General features: G+C 44.6%; 1 protein-coding gene across 1 annotated transcript in view; it reads right to left on the bottom strand.

The window, feature by feature from the left end:
• aldh1a3 (aldehyde dehydrogenase 1 family, member A3) overlaps nt 1–16738 on the bottom strand; it is a 147282-nt gene extending 130544 nt beyond the window's left edge. Inside the window, exon 1 of the mRNA XM_043677665.2 lies at nt 16565–16738. Within this exon, the coding sequence (XP_043533600.2) occupies nt 16565–16669 (105 nt within the window). The 5' untranslated portion in view covers nt 16670–16738. The remainder of the gene's footprint in view (nt 1–16564) is intronic.
• Nucleotides 16739–17468: the final 730 nt, after the last annotated feature.

The following is a 17468-nucleotide window of genomic DNA, read 5'->3' as shown; positions in this document are numbered from 1 at the left end:
CAATTGGTCTGTATCCTGCTGTATCCTTTGACAACATTAGATTAGATTAGATTCCCTACAATGTGGAAACAGACCCTTCGGCCCAACCAGTCCACACCGACTCTCTGAAGAGTAGCCAACCCAGACCCATTTCCCTTTAACTAATGCACCTAACATCTGCATATCATTAGATTGCAGGAGGAAACCGAAGCACCCGGAAGAAACCCACACAGACAGAGGGAGAATGTGCAAACTCCACACAGACAGTTGCCTGAGGCGGGAATTGAACCGGGGTCCTGGTGCTGTGAGGCAGCAGCGTTAACCACTGAGCCACCATGCCGCCCTATTTCACACTATTCGTATCTCCATGAACTTTCATGTCATCTAAAAACTCACTAATTAGCTATAATTTAATGCAAATAATTATTGCATATTTCAAACAACAAAAGTCCCAGCACTGATCCTTGAGGACCACCGCTGGTCACAGATCTCCAGTCAGCGAAACACCCTTCCACAACCACCCTCAGTCTCCTATAATCAAGCCAATACTGTATCCAACTTGCCAACTCACCATGGATTCTATATGACTGAATCTTCTGGACCAACTTACCTTGTCCATCTATCCTACCCTCATCAATCATCTCCATCAATTCTTCAAAAACCTCAATCAAATTTATGAGACAACACCTCCTTTGCCATACTAACTATCCCTAATAAGCCCATTCTTCTCCAAATGTAAGTAAATCTTGTCCCAAAAAATCTTCACGAATAATTTCCCTACCGCTGACGTAAGGCTCACCAGGTTATAATTTCCTGGATTCTTTCTGTTGCCTTTCTTAAATAAGGGAGCAATATTGGCTATTCTATACTCTTCTTAGACTTTGCCTGTGTCTAAAGAGGATAGAAAGATCTCTGTTAGGGCCCCAGCAGTCTCCTCCCTTGCCTTCTTTAGCATGCTGGAATAGATCCCATCAGATGCTGGGGACTAACGTACCTTAACACTTTCTCGTTCTTCTTAATATCGATTTCCCCAGAATATCAACACACACCCCTCATTAATCTTAACATCATCCATGTCCTTTTCCTTGGTGAATACTGATACAAAGTACTCATTAAGGACCTCACCCACTTCCTCTGGGTCCATGCAAAAACTCCCTCCTTTGTCTTTGGGCGACCTATTGTTTCCCTTGTTACTCTCTTGCTCCTAATATTCATATAAAATGTTGTCGGAGTCTTCTTAATCCAACTTGCCAAAGATATTTCATGGCCCCTTCCAGCCCTCTTAATTTCTTGTTTAATTTCTTTCTTGCTTCATTTTTATTTCTTAAGGGCCTCGTTTGGTTTCAGTGTCCTAAACTTTACATTTGAGTCCTTTTTCCTTATGACTAAACTTTCAATATCTCTCATCATCCAAGGTTCCTGAATCCTGCCATCCTTAGTTTTATTTCAACACAGGAATATGCTGGTCCTGAACCCTGATCAACTGGCCTTTAAAAGACTCCTACATGTCTGATGTGGATTTAACTTGAAACAGCTACCTCGAATCTATCTCCTCAAGTTCTTACCTAATACCGTTCTAATTAGGCTCCCACCAAGTTAGCAACTTCACTAGGACCAGTCTCATCCTTATCCATAACTTATCTTAAAACTTACACATCTTTTGAGGCCATCCATAAAATGAAAATGCTTTGGAATAGGGATGCACACAGATGTATGCTGACACACATAAATATACAGTCATACCAGACATAAATAAACATGCAGATGTATACACACACACAGATATATCTACAGATACATGGAGAAATGTCTACAGATATACAAACACACATAGATATATAGACACACAGATATACAAATGCAAACAGAAAAACACTGACACACTCAGATATACAGTTACACACAGATTTATAGTGCGCAGATACACCCAAAGATGAACAGATACACATATACATATAGACACACAGATAACAACCCGTTTCTCAATGTTAGCAAAACAAAAGAACTAATCATTGTCTTCAGAAAGAAAGGAGGAGAACACACCCCCATCTACATCGACGGAGCGGAGGGTGAGAGGGTTGAGAGCATCAAATCCCTCGAAGTGACGATAACAGACAACCTGTCCTGGACTTCCCACGCAGATGTGATGGTCAAGAAGACACAACAATGCCTCTTCTTACTCAGGCAGTTTAGGAAATTTGGCATGTTCATAAGGACCCGCATCAATGTTTACAGATGCACCATAGAAAACACTATTCAGGTGCATAATGGCCTGGTATGGCAAATGTTCTGCCCAGAACCATAAGAAACTATCGAAGGTTGTGTGCACAACCAAGACAATCACAAAAGCCAACCTTTCATCCAAGGACTCCATTTACACTTCTCATTGCCGTAGAAAGGCTGTCAACATTGTCAGCAACTCCTCCCACCCTGGTAATGCTCTCCTACAACCTCTTCCATCAGGCAAAAGCTTGAACACATGCACCATTAGGCTCAAGAACATTTTTTTAGGTTAGAATCAGTCTAAACATTATGGTACAGACAGCAGCACAGAGGGGGCTAACATCTTAAACACATTATCTGGGCTGACACCAATTGTTAAAGTGAACCTGAGAATGTCACTTTTAAAAACGTTTTGTGATTTACATATGAAAGAAGTGAAATTAACATGGTCATTCTAACAGATGAGAGACTTAACAAACAATCAAGGTATTTTTCAATGTATAATTTCAGTTACATCACACTGTAAACTTTTGCTATAAATTCTGTGTCTTACAATTGTGTACTCCACAACCACCTGATGAAGGAGCAGCGCTCTGAAAGCTAGTGCTTCCAAGTAAACCTGTTGGACTATAACTTTATGTTGTGTGATTTGTAACTAAGATCAAACTAACCTACACACCCCTCAATTTACTGCTGACTATGTGCTTGTCCAGCAGTCGCTTAAATGTCCCTAATGTCTCTGACTCCACTACTGCTGCTGGCATTCGACGTGCCCACCACTCTCTGTGTAAAGAACCTACCTCTGACATCTCCCCATAACCTCCCTCCAATCACCTTAAAATTATAGCCCTTCATGACAGACATTTTTGCCGTGGGGAAAAGTCTCTGACTATCTACTCTGTCTATGCCTGTCATTACTTTGTACACCTCTATCAAGTCACCACTCTTCCTTTGATCTGTATGACTTTGTTTCCTATGATCTGCCTACACTGCTCACAAACAAAGCTTTTCACTGTACTTAAGTACACATGACTACAATAAATGAAGTCAAATCACATCAAAATCAGATATACAGACACATACTTACATGGATATATAGGCAAACAGATATACAGATACTTACAGATATATGTATACACAACGTGTAAGTGTGTGCATGTGTGTCTCAGTATTGGCATATTCAGTTGATTAGCTAAAGCATTTTCAGTACAAGATGCATATCTGGGAGAGGAATATCAGTATCTCACTCAGTGGAGCTACCTGGTGACCAGAGCTGTAGCTACAGGATTACAATTGATTTAGTGGGAAAAACAATAAACAGTGTCAGGCTTTCACTTGTTTGTCTCTACTCCCAGATTTTCATTATTTGTTTTTCTGTATTGCCTTTGCATTCTATTTTTCTTTCCCTTATTCCTTAAGACTACTTTTTGGGAACGTTCTTCTTGCCTTCCCCTAACAAGGTAGTTGACATTGCGGTTGATGATCAGGGTAAGGAGCTGTCAATGATCTTAGACAACACCAGGCTATAGTCCAACAGGTTTATTTGAAAGCACTAGCTTTTGGAGCACTGCTTCTTCATCAGGTGGTTGTGGAGGTTAAGATCAAGCTCACAGAATATATAGCCAAAGGAGGCCAGGGTCATAGAGATGTGATACATTGGATTAGATTAGATTTCCTACAGTGTGGAAACAGGCCTTCGGCCCAACAAGTCCACACAGACCCTCCAAAGAGTAACCCTTCCAGACCCATTTCCCTCTGACCAATGCACTATGGGTAATTTAGCATGACCAATTTACCTGACTTGCACATCTTTGGCCTGTGGGAGGAAACCCACACAGACACGGGGAGAATGTGCAAACTGCACACAGACAGTCGCCCGAGGCTGTATTGAACCTGGGACCCTGGTGCTGTGAGGCAGCAGTGCTAACCACTGAGCTACCATGCCACCATACAGTAAACAATCTCAGATTAAAACTTTCATCTTTTATAGTGGGATATGCTGGTTTCTGTTCTTTGATATGTAAATTCCAGAACTTCTTATAAATTACATTCTCAAAACAACTCTGTCTGTCTGTGTTCTAATGCTATGTCAGACTGACAAACCCTCTGTATAGTTTTACAGAGTTTTACATGGACTCATGCAGCAAAATAAAATGAAATTCTGCAAAAACAAATTCACCTCATAAACTTATATGTGTGCGCATGTAGGAATGAGAAATTGAGTGTGCATGTGGATGTGAGTGCATGTGATAGAGTGTGTGTAGGTTTTGTGTGTGTGTGTGAGAGAGTGTGATGCAGTAGGTGTGAGAGGGTGCATGTGTCAGTGTGAGTGTGGGGGGTGTATGTGTGTGCATATGAGAGAGAGCTTGTGTACAACAGAAGGTGTGTGTGTATGTGTGTGAGAGAGAGAGAGAATCGTGCAATGGGGTCACCTGTAGTATGACATGAACCAATGAAGGAGCGGCGTTCCGAAAGCTAGTGCTTCCAAATAAACCTGTTGGATTATAACCTGGTGTTGTGTGATTTTTAACTTTGAGCACACCAGTCCAACACCGGCACCTCCAAGTAATGATATTAGAAGGAAGGATGTGGCTCTCAGTTGGTCTCTTCCATCTCCTCCGCAATGTCTTTGTATTTCCCACAGCCACGTACCCATCAATATCCAACCTCTTCTGTGACACGATCATACCTATTGCTAACCCTTCCTCTTCTCATTTCAACTGTCCACTTCACTGCTGTATCCTTCCCATCCACTTCCTCAACTGTCACTAAATTTATCCTTAAACCTTCACCTTTGAAGGTTTGGCCGACATGTGACTCTAGAGCCACAGAAATGCTCTCTGAAAAGCCCTAGTAAGCCACTCAGTTCAAAGGCAGCTAGTGATGGACAACAAGTGGGTGAAGCACACGTCCCCTCAAGTTCCCTATTGTCAACATCCTGTGGAGAAATTTAATTCAACTCACCACATCTGTACTGTAGTAGGAGGAGCAGACCAGAAACTGGGATTTTCATGGTAACTCATGAGTGAGATTTAAAAAATGGGGCAGGTCACGATATTGATTAAAAAATCATTTATAGTAATGAGGAAAGATGATGTCTTAAAAGAATCATCAAATGACACAATACAATGTTGGGTGTATACTATACCCCAAATAGTCAGGGAGAGATAGAGGACCAAATATGAAATCAAATTTCAGAAAACTGCAATAAGAAGACAGTAATAGTAGGAATGTTAACTAGAATAGCTTTAATGCATAACATAAGAAGAGAGCAAACTTATTAATTTGAATCCAGGAGATCTTTCTTAGCCAGTCCGTTAAAAACCTAACAAGAGTGGGGGCTTTCTAGACCTGTGCTGGACCTAATATTCGGAAATGGGCCAGGAAGGTTGAAGGTGTATCAATAAGGGATCATCTTGGAAAAAGTGACCATAACCCACTTAAATTTAGAATAGTTATAGAAAGGATATGGATAATCCAGAAATACAAATTGTAAACTGAGGATAGGCTACATTTACTGAGATACAATATAATTTGACCCAAGTGTACTGGAAGCAGCCACTTACAGATACAACCATGTCTGAGCAGTGGGAAAAGGAGAAAATAGTCTGTGTCCAGGGCAAATATAAGACAAAAGGTGGGACCAACACCATAGAAACCTGGATGTCAAGAGGCTTTAAGAAAAAATGAGAAGCTTATGGCAAATACTGAGTGCTTCATACAGCAGATGAGTATAAGCGCTAGGGGAACTTTAAAAAAATTCAAAAAGCTAAGAAAGTGCATTAATAAAAAGGAAGAACAGATAGACTAGGGAATTACAGACCCAATCAGACCAACTTTGGCGGTGGGGAAGTTATCAGTAAGAATTCTGAGGAAATTCAGGAGGTATGGATTAATCAGGGATAGTCAGCATAGATTTGTTAAGGGAAGGTTGTGTTTGATAAAATTGATTTAATTTTTTGAGGAGGTAACCAATAGCATTGATGACGATAATGCATTTAATGTTATCTACATGGACATTAGCAAGGCTTGTGATAAGGTTCCTCATACAAACTGATCAAAAAAGTAAGAGTCACAGACTGGATTCAAAATTTGCAGAGAGGCAGGAAACAGAGTGAGATGCAAGGGATGCTTCAGTGATTAGAAAGCTGTTCCTAATGAGGTCTATAGGCCACATACTGGGGCTCTTGCTATTTCTAGTGCACATTAATGATCTGGATTTAAATGTATGGGGTATGGTCAAGACATTCTTGAATTTTATGCAAATTGGCAATGTGGTAAATAGTGAGAAGGATGGTCATAAACTGCAGGAGGATATCAAAGGACTCAGCAGGGCAGAACAGTGGCAAAACGAAACTGGCGAATGTTGTTGAATGGAAGTGGAGTTACACGTTCATAGCTCCTTGAAACTGAAGAAAGCTTTTGGCACACTTTCCTTCATTGATCAGCGCCTTCAGTACAAGTGTTGGGACATCATGTTGTGGCTGTACCAGACATTGATAAGGCCACTTTTAGAATATTGTGTTCAATTCTGGTTGCCCTGTTATTGGAAGGAAGTTGTTAAATTAGAAAAGGTACAGAAAAAGCTTACAGTAATGTGGCCAGGACAGGGGATTTGAATGATAAGGAGAGACTGGACAGAATCATAGAATCCCTACAGCATAAAAGCAGGCCATTCAGCCCATCACGTCCACATGGACTTTCCAAAGAGCATTCTACCTAGATCCCTTACCCTATCCTTGTAATCCTACATTGCTCATGGCTAACCCACCCAGCTTGAACATCCCTGGACATTATGGACAGTTTAGCATGGTCACTCCACCTAACATGCACATTTTCAGACTGTGGGAGGAAACCCAGCCAGAGACAGGGATAATGTGCAAACTCCACAGAGGCAGTCACCCTAGACTGGAATTGAACCTGGGTCCTTGGCACTGTGAGGCAGCAGTACTAACCACTGAGCCACCAGGCCACCCAATAGACTGGGACGTTTTTCCCTGGAGGGTCAGACAGTGAGAGGTTTATAAAATCATGAGAGACATCGATAAAGTGATTTAGCCTTCTTTACTCCAAGGGTAGGGGAGTCATAGGTTGAAAGTGAGAGGGGAAAGATTTAACGGGGACCAGAGGGGCCTGAAATTTTCAAACAGAGAGTGGTTAATGTATGGAATGAGCTGTCAGAGGAAGTGGTAGAGGCAGATACAATTACAAATTTTAAAAGACATTTGGACTGGTACATGAACAGAAAAGGTAAGTGGGACTAGTTCAGTTTAGGATAGCTGGGTGGCATGGATGAGTTGGATTGAAGGATACGTTTCCATGCAGTATGATCCTATGACTTGATAAATGGTATTCAACCCAGAAAAGTGTGAGATAACACATTTAGGGAAGGCTAACAATGGAAGAGGTTACACTATGAATGTGATCTGGAAAGTAGTGAAGATCAGGAGACCTGGGTGTGCAAATCTACTTCTCTGAAGGTAGCAGGGAATATAGATAGGTTACTTTAAAAGGCATATGCGATATTTGCCTTCATTAGTTGAGACATAGAATACAAGAGCACAGATGTCATACTCCACCTGTATAAAGCACTGTTTAAGCCCCAGCTGGAGTACTGCATGCTGTTCTGTTCACCACTTTATAGGAAGGGTATAATTGCAGAGGGAATTTACAAGGATGGTGCCTGGATGGAAGAGCTGAGATATAAGGAAAGATTGGAGAGGCTGGGATTGTTCTTTTGGAGCAGCAAAGGTTGGGGCAGGGGGTCTGACAGGATAATGGTATATAAAATTATGAGGGCAATGATAGAGTGGAGAGGCAGGCACATTTTTCATTAACAGTGGAGTATCCCTACTACAGCTGTACCAGTTGATCATTTTGATCTCTCTCCATGGTTTTGGCACAAAAACACAGAAGATGCTTACGGACATGAGACACTACTGAGGTTCTGAGTCACCTGGTTGGAGAGGAAGTGCGTCTCAGCACCCAGGTGGCAACTTTCTATCTTCAGAACCTGCAGTGATACCTTTACCTCAAAGCCTCTCCCAGATGGTGCACTCTGCTGACGTACGTCTACCGCCAGCTCTGCAGCCTCAATGATGACACATAGCTTCTGCGTATGGATTACTCAGGTCTTTGTAACTCATTACAAGAGTTGTCAGTGTTTTACTTGATCTGGGTTTGGGACACAGTTGCCTCATGCCAGAGAAGGCCCAATCAGGATATTGCTGTCTCCCCTGCTGTTAACAGGAGGCTGCTGTTCAGGAACCTGCATCGCCACTGATACTATTTTGACAGTGGGCAGAGGAGAGGCAGCTGGAGAGAACAGTTTCGGGGATGTGCTGCATGGTGGAAGAGGAGGGCTAAATGATGCTGTAGAAACTTGCTGGGGAGACAACAGTCAGTGTCCAGCCAGTTTCACCCATACTCTCAACAGGAGGGTACATGGCCCCAAGAGCTTGGTGGTGTGGAAGTGAGCTTTTAATTGAACTGAACAAATCTGAAGCTTGAACAGCAACCCTCTCCATGGCTGCAATGCGTATCACCTTCCAGTTGCATGGCAGCAGCTTCCCACAGTCTTTTAGACAATGAGCAACAGTAATCAGGAACACTGTGCCTGAAAAGGCAGTAGACCCATATTCAACAATAAAAGAGAATGTGATAAAAGGAAGTGGACATCATTCTTTGTGCAAACAACAGGGAAGCTGGACAAAATGGATAGTTCTAACAAAGAACCAGCACAGGACGCTCAGCTAAATGGCCTTATGCTGCAATGTCCTATCCCATGCTGCATGGCAAAGAAAACTACCTTAATGTTGAAGGTGCATGCTGGAAAATTTAGTATATGGTACACGCTCAGATTGCACATGCTGAATGTTGCTAACAGTTCCATAGCTCTTGACACTAAAGTCATCAGGTCTCACCTATTACCAGAAGCTGACCCATCTACTAACCAAATGATTTAAAGATACAAAGGACAATTAAACTAATAAATTAATCACATTAATTCTCAAAATTATTATTGAAATTGGAAATGTAATACTTGAATATATGAACATATGAAATAGGAACAGAAGTAGACCATACAGCCTTTCGAGTTGCCCATTCAGTAAAATCATGGCTGATCTGTTTGTATTCCAAATTCCTCCTTCACTTCTCATCCCTGATAATCCAAGCTATCTACCCTGTCTTTGGAATAACTCACTGACCAATTCTCGCATGACTTCTGAGGGAAACTTCCAAAGTCACATAACGTCTGAGAAAAACAAATTCTCTGCATCTCTGTCCTCAAATGGTAACCCTAATTTTAAAACAATGTCTCTTGGTTCTGGACTACCCTACAAGAGGAAGGATTGTTTCCACATCCACTTTGTTGAGGCAATTCAGGATCATTTAGATATCAATCAAGTCAGCCCCATCTGTGTATTCGAGATGTGTTCCAGATTGTACCAGCGTTGGAGATGTGGTCTGGACTGTTTCCATTGTTGGAGATGAGGTCTAGACTACACATAGTATTAGAGAGAGGTTCAGACTGTACACATGTTGGAGATATGGTGTAGACTGTACATAGTATGGTAGATTCATTCAGGACTGTACAGAGTGTTGGAGATGAGATCTGGACTGTATACAGTATTGGAGATATGCTCTGGTATGTATGTAGTGTTGGAATTATGGTGTGGACTGTACACAGTGTTGGAAATGAAGTCCAGACTGTACACAGTATAGGTTCATTCTGGACTGTACACAGTGTTGGAGATGAAGTCCAGACTGTATAGAGTATTGGAGATGTGGTATGACTGTACACGGTATCGGAGATGTGGTGTGACTATACACAGTGTCGGAGATGTGATCTGGACTGTACACATTATTGGAGATGTGGTCTGGACTATACACAGTATTGGAGGTGTGGTCTGGACTGTACACAGTATCGGAGCTGTGGTCTGGACTATACACAGTGTTGGGGATGTGGGCTGGACTATACACAGTATTGGGGATGTGGGCTGGACTGTACACATTATCGGAGATGTGGTCTGGACTATACACAGTGTTGGAGGTGTGGTCTGGACTGTACACAGTATCGGAGCTGTGGTCTGGACTGTACACGGTATCGGAGATGTGGTCTGGACTGTACACGGTATCGGAGCTGTGGTCTGGACTATACACAGTGTTGGGGATGTGGGCTGGACTGTACACGGTATCGGAGATGTGGTCTGGACTATACACAGTGTTGGGGATGTGGGCTGGACTATACACAGTATTGGGGATGTGGTCTGGACTGTACACAGTGTTGTGGATGTGGTCTGGACTGTACACAGTATCGGAGATGTGGTCTGGACTGTACACAGTGTTGGGGATGTGGTCTGGACTGTACACAGTGTTGGGGATGTGGTCTGGACTGTACACGGTATCGGAGATGTGGTCTGGACTGTACACAGTGTTGGGGATGTGGTCTGGACTGTACACAGTGTTGGGGATGTGGTCTGGACTGTACACGTTTTCGGAGATGTGGTCTGGACTATACACAGTGTTGGGGATGTGGTCTGGACTGTACACAGTGTTGGGGATGTGGGCTGGACTGTACACAGTGTTGGGGATGTGGGCTGGACTGTACACGGTATCGGAGATGTGGTCTGGACTGTACACAGTGTAGGGGATGTGGGCTGGACTGTACACGGTATCGGAGATGTGGTCTGGACTGTACACAGTGTTGGGGATGTGGGCTGGACTATACACAGTATTGGGGATGTGGGCTGGACTGTACACAGTGTTGGGGATGTGGGCTGGACTGTACACGGTATCGGAGATGTGGTCTGGACTGTACACAGTGTTGGGGATGTGGTCTGGACTGTACACGGTATAGGAGATGTGGTCTGGACTATACACAGTGTTGGGGATGTGGGCTGGACTGTACACGGTATCGGAGATGTGGTCTGGACTATACACAGTGTTGGGGATGTGGGCTGGACTGTACACAGTGTTGGGGATGTGTGCTGGACTGTACACAGTGTTGGGGATGTGGTCTGGACTGTACACAGTGTTGGGGATGTGGGCTGGACTGTACACGGTATTGGAGATGTGGTCTGGACTGTACACAGTGTTGGGGATGTGGTCTGGACTGTACACAGTGTTGGGGATGTGGTCTGGACTGTACACGGTATCGGAGATGTGGTCTGGACTGTACACAGTGTTGGGGATGAGGGCTGGACTGTACACGGTATCGGAGATGTGGTCTGGACTGTACACAGTATCGGAGATGTGGTCTGGACTGTACACAGTATCGGAGATGTGGTCTGGACTGTACACAGTGTTGGGGATGTGGTCTGGACTGTACACAGTGTTGGGGATGTGGTCTGGACTGTACACAGTATCGGAGATGTGGCCTGGACTGTACACAGTATCGGAGATGTGGTCTGGACTGTACACGGTATCGGAGATGTGGGCTGGACTGTACACAGTGTTGGGGATGTGGTCTGGACTGTACACGGTATTGGAGATGTGGTCTGGACTATACACAGTGTTGGGGATGTGGGCTGGACTGTACACAATGTTGAGGATGTGGGCTGGACTGTACACGGTATCGGAGATGTGGTCTGGACTGTACACAGTGTTGGGGATGTGGGCTGGACTGTACACGGTATCGGAGATGTGGTCTGGACTGTACACAGTGTTGGGGATGTGGGCTGGACTGTACACAATGTTGGGGATGTGGTCTGGACTGTACACGGTATCGGAGATGTGGTCTGGACTGTACACAGTGTTGGGGATGAGGGCTGGACTGTACACGGTATCGGAGATGTGGTCTGGACTGTACACGGTATCGGAGATGTGGTCTGGACTGTACACAGTGTTGGGGATGTGGTCTGGACTGTACACAGTATCGGAGATGTGGTCTGGACTGTACACAGTGTTGGGGATGAGGGCTGGACTGTACACGGTATCGGAGATGTGGTCTGGACTGTACACAGTATCGGAGATGTGGTCTGGACTGTACACAGTATCGGAGATGTGGTCTGGACTGTACACAGTGTTGGGGATGTGGTCTGGACTGTACACAGTGTTGGGGATGTGGTCTGGACTGTACACAGTATCGGAGATGTGGCCTGGACTGTACACAGTATCGGAGATGTGGTCTGGACTGTACACGGTATCGGAGATGTGGTCTGGACTGTACACAGTGTTGGGGATGTGGTCTGACTGTACACAGTATCGGAGATGTGGCCTGGACTGTACACGGTATCGGAGATGTGGCCTGGACTGTACACAGTATCGGAGATGTGGCCTGGACTGTACACGGTATCGGAGATGTGGCCTGGACTGTACACAGTATCGGAGATGTGGTCTGGACTGTACACAGTGTTGGGGATGTGGTCTGGACTGTACATGGTATCGGAGATGTGGTCTAGACTGTACACGGTATCGGAGATGTGGTCTGGACTGTACACAGTGTTGGGGATGTGGTCTGGACTGTACACAGTGTTGGGGATGTGGTCTGGACTGTACTAGTATTGAATTGAATACCCTTTATTATCACATGTACTCCATTGTAGAAGTTACAGTGAAATGCTTTTACAATGTCTGCCTCTTATGGCATCACCGTAGATACAAGTGCCTCGGTATAAATCATGGATACAACACAGGAATTTTCTCTCTCATTTAACCTATTTTGAAGAAGCCCTTAGGACTTTGACCAATGACCTCATCACTTGCCTTAATATCTCTTTATGGATTGGAGGAAAAACATGTTCTATAATGCTCATTGTGAATACTTGGGGATGTGCATATAAGGAGTGAAAGATAAATCCAAATTCATATTTCTATAGAGCAAACTATATATTTCTGACCTATAAGATATCTCAAAATAGGGAAACAAGACAGCTATTGGGGCACAGCAAGATCCCAGACAATGTTGTCACGTAAAAACAGATAATTTGTTTTAATGATGTTGGTTGAGGAATATTGACCAGGACACTGGGAGATCTTAGCTGCTCCTCTTTTTACTTCCAATGGACTTTTATATCCACATGAGAGAAAAGATAAAGTCTCTGTTTAATTGAAGGATGACACCTCTGACAAAGCTGCACTCCCCTCAATACTGCACGTAAACAAATAATTGTGCTCAAGTCTCTGGAATGGGATTGACATCCATAGCTACTTGCTCAGAGGCAGTGGTATCCTTTCTAGAAATGTATACCATTGATTCCAGCAGCTTTTCCAACTGAAGTATCCCCGTTTTGCAATATGAAATGACATGAAATGAAACAATAACAGAAAGGCTGTAAACAGATGCCTGGCAGTGTGGATGGAATCAAATTTAACATATCTGGCAGAGGAAAATCGTCAAATTTCATTGATAACATAAACCATATAATTGGTTAATTTAGGGTAATGGTTGAGACACCCAGGCGTGTACCTTGAAGGGAGAGGGATTATGGACAGTGTCACTGACACCAACATGTGTAAATACAGTGACACACTCCGTGACACAGACGTAGATATAGACATGCAGAAAAGTTAAAATACAGGCACACATTAGCACAGACACACATGGATACAAAAGTGCAAACACATAAAGGTACAGACACACATATAGATACAGGTGGACACAAACACGCATACTGAAGTGGTGATGACTGCTGAGTGGTTAGCACTGCTGCCTCACAGCGCTACGGACCCCGGTTCGATTCCAACCTCGGATGGCTGTCTGTGTGGAGTTTGCACATTCTCCCCGTGTCTGCGTGGGTTTCCTCCCACAGTTTAAAAGCGTGGCAGGGATTAGCCATGGGAAATGCAGGGATCGGGTAGGTGGGCGGGTCTGGGTGGGATACTCTTCAGAGGGTCAGTGGTGACTCGATGGGCCGAATGGCCTATTTCCACGCTATCGGGATTCTATGAGGGATGATTCCGGTCGTGACAGAGGCTACGATCAAAGGGCAGGTCTTAAGGCGCCTTTTAATGGAGCGAGGGTAAGTGACAAAGGAGGGCTCCGGGGAAAGAAAGGTTTGATAAAGTTTGCCATGATTCTGGTACTGAAAGGAATCAGTTCCCACGAAAACAATTACACAGGAATAAAGCTGAACATTGCAAAACGTTCTACAACTTTTTCAGATGAGAATTGTGACCTCTCGTTAATGCATTGTCAAGCATTTTTCTACAACTGAAACTTCGAAATAAGCTGAGCGCATGCTCTCTGAAACCGTAATTCCTGTCCCCACAGACACAGGTGGGCCAGGCTTTCTAGCCCATACCCTCTGCTTCTTTCTACTTACACTGAAGTAGAGATGTCATAACACACCTCTGGAGCAGGTGGGATTTGAACCCGGACCCGAATGCGCCGTTCCAAACACTCCTTTCCAAGGTATTCTGTTCAGTGCGGGCGACCCAGCCCTCTCTGGGCACTGGACAGTGTCTAATTCTTGTAATTGGGGCAGTGGGACTGCATCCCCAAGAGACTGTTGCCAACAAACAGACTTTGCCCTAACTATTCGGAAATGAAAAGATGCCTCTAAAATATTTTATAATGATAAACAGTAACAATGATGCTCTGAAAAGGCAGCAGATGGTCCCAATGGAAGGGGAGTAACCTTGTCCCGATGGTCAGACCGCGATGATGCGCTCTACATTGGGATGGCAGCTTCCAGGGACTTTGGGGTTTGAGGCTAAGTGCACGATTCATGGAAAGGGCGAATCATTTTCTGGTAAAACCAGTTTATAAATAGATCATCCTCCGTTTCATCAATTTCTCAGACTTCTCGCTCATTATTTAGGCACATTTACAAAGTGGATTTTACCCAGCGAGAGGGGGGCTGTCTTCCCGCACTCTAACCTGGGTGAGTCCTGTCCTCGATCTGAGCTCTGCCTTTCCCCTGTCGCTGAGCACGGACAGCACAACTGGGAGTCGCTCCTTAGCCAGGAATGCAACAGGCTCCGGATCACAATAAATCAGGTCCCAATCCCTGTTCACACTAACTCCGGATCACAATAAATCAGATCCCCTCTGTCCCAATCCCTGTTCACACTAACTCCGGATCACAATAAATCAGATCCCCTCTGTCCCAATCCCTGTTCACACTAACTCCGGATTACAATAAATCAGATCCCCTCTGTCCCAATCCCTGTTCACACTAACTCCGGATTACAATAAATCCCTGTTCACACTAACTCCGGATCACAATAAATCCCTGTTCACACTAACTCCGGATCACAATAAATCAGATCCCCCTCTGTCCCAATCCCTGTTCACACTAACTCCGGATCACAATAAATCCCTGTTCACACTAACTCCGGATCACAATAAATCAGATCCCCCTCTGTCCCAATCCCTGTTCACACTAACTCCGGATCACAATAAATCCCTGTTCACACTAACTCCGGATCACAATAAATCAGATCCCCCTCTGTCCCAAGCCCTGTTCACACTAACTCCGGATCACAATAAATCCCTGTTCACACTAACTCCGGATCACAATAAATCAGATCCCCCTCTGTCCCAATCCCTGTTCACACTAACTCCGGATTACAATAAATCAGATCCCCCTCTGTCCCAATCCCTGTTCACACTAACTCCGGATCACAATAAATCCCTGTTCACACTAACTCCGGATCACAATAAATCAGATCCCCCTCTGTCCCAATCCCTGTTCACACTAACTCCGGATCACAATAAATCCCTGTTCACACTAACTCCGGATCACAATAAATCAGATCCCCCTCTGTCCCAATCCCTGTTCACACTAACTCCGGATCACAATAAATCCCTGTTCACACTAACTCCGGATCACAATAAATCCCTGTTCACACTAACTCCGGATCACAATAAATCAGATCCCCCTCTGTCCCAATCCCTGTTCACACTAACTCCGGATCACAATAAATCCCTGTTCACACTAACTCCGGATCACAATAAATCAGATCCCCCTCTGTCCCAATCCCTGTTCACACTAACTCCGGATCACAATAAATCAGATCCCCTCTGTCCCAATCCCTGTTCACACTAACTCCGGATCACAATAAATCCCTGTTCACACTAACTCCGGATCACAATAAATCCCTGTTCACACTAACTCCGGATCACAATAAATCAGATCCCCCTCTGTCCCAATCCCTGTTCACACTAACTCCGGATCACAATAAATCCCTGTTCACACTAACTCCGGATCACAATAAATCCCTGTTCACACTAACTCCGGATCACAATAAATCAGATCCCCCTCTGTCCCAATCCCTGTTCACACTAACTCCGGATCACAATAAATCCCTGTTCACACTAACTCCGGATCACAATAAATCCCTGTTCACACTAACTCCGGATCTCCATCGCTACTGTAACTGACAATCCGCCCTCCGTGTCTCTCCCGGTTTGTACCTTGGTGTGTTTCACGGCCAGCGGTTTGGTTGCTGTCGGTAACCGAGCCGGACTTTCTCTCTCTCTCTCTGTCTCCCCGTTGTCAAGGAGCCCGTTCTCTGCCATGCCGGTGCCCGCTGCTCGGGATGGCTACCACACGATTTGGGAACATTGGTGCCGACCTGGTTTTAAACAGGCCGGCCGCCACCACACCGATTGGACGGTGCCAGCTCACCGAGAGAGTCCCGCCTGTTTAAAGCGACACTGTCCCCGAAAGAGCGTTCACTCTAACTCCGATCACAACAGCAATCACAGCAAGGAATAGGGTCGCCTTCATGATTGGCACCTTTGTGGACAGGTATCAGATTGTATCAAAAACGGTAGGATTTGTGGTGAACACATGAAGTTGGACATTGAGCACAGCAGGGCTGTGATTGAGGGGTGGGGTGGGGTGGGGGGTGAACTCGGGTTTGGCAGGTCATACCAAACAGGCAAAGTGAAGCATTTAGTGTGATTGCCATTCAAAGCCCCACTCACACTGACTGAACCGTGCCACTGTGACCCCACACTATCTGACCAGCCTTATCCACTGGCCACTCAGCCAAAGGGCCACTTCGTGAAGATTGCGTTTAAAGGTAAGTAACAAAATCAGACAAAATAAAATCGAAATGTACCGGACCCGACTTTCGATCCAGAGGCGCACATTTAGACTACTAGATTCTCCCACACACTGTCCCAATCTCACACACTGTCCCAATCTCACACGCTCTCTCCCAATCTCACACTGTGTTTCAAAGTCAGACGCACTCCCAATCTCACAGACTCTCCCAACCTCTCACATTCTGTCTCAGACACTCACTCTGGGACAATCTCAAACTCTGTTCCAATTTCTCACACTGTCCTAATCTCACACTCTGTACCAGAC

Source organism: Chiloscyllium plagiosum, unplaced genomic scaffold (genome assembly GCF_037043375.1).
Source record: "Chiloscyllium plagiosum isolate Xiang-an unplaced genomic scaffold, Cpla_swu_hap1 HiC_scaffold_39, whole genome shotgun sequence".
Lineage (NCBI taxonomy): Eukaryota > Metazoa > Chordata > Chondrichthyes > Orectolobiformes > Hemiscylliidae > Chiloscyllium > Chiloscyllium plagiosum.
The sequence above is the reverse complement of the archived record's forward strand: the minus strand, read 5'-3'. Positions and strand labels throughout refer to the sequence as shown.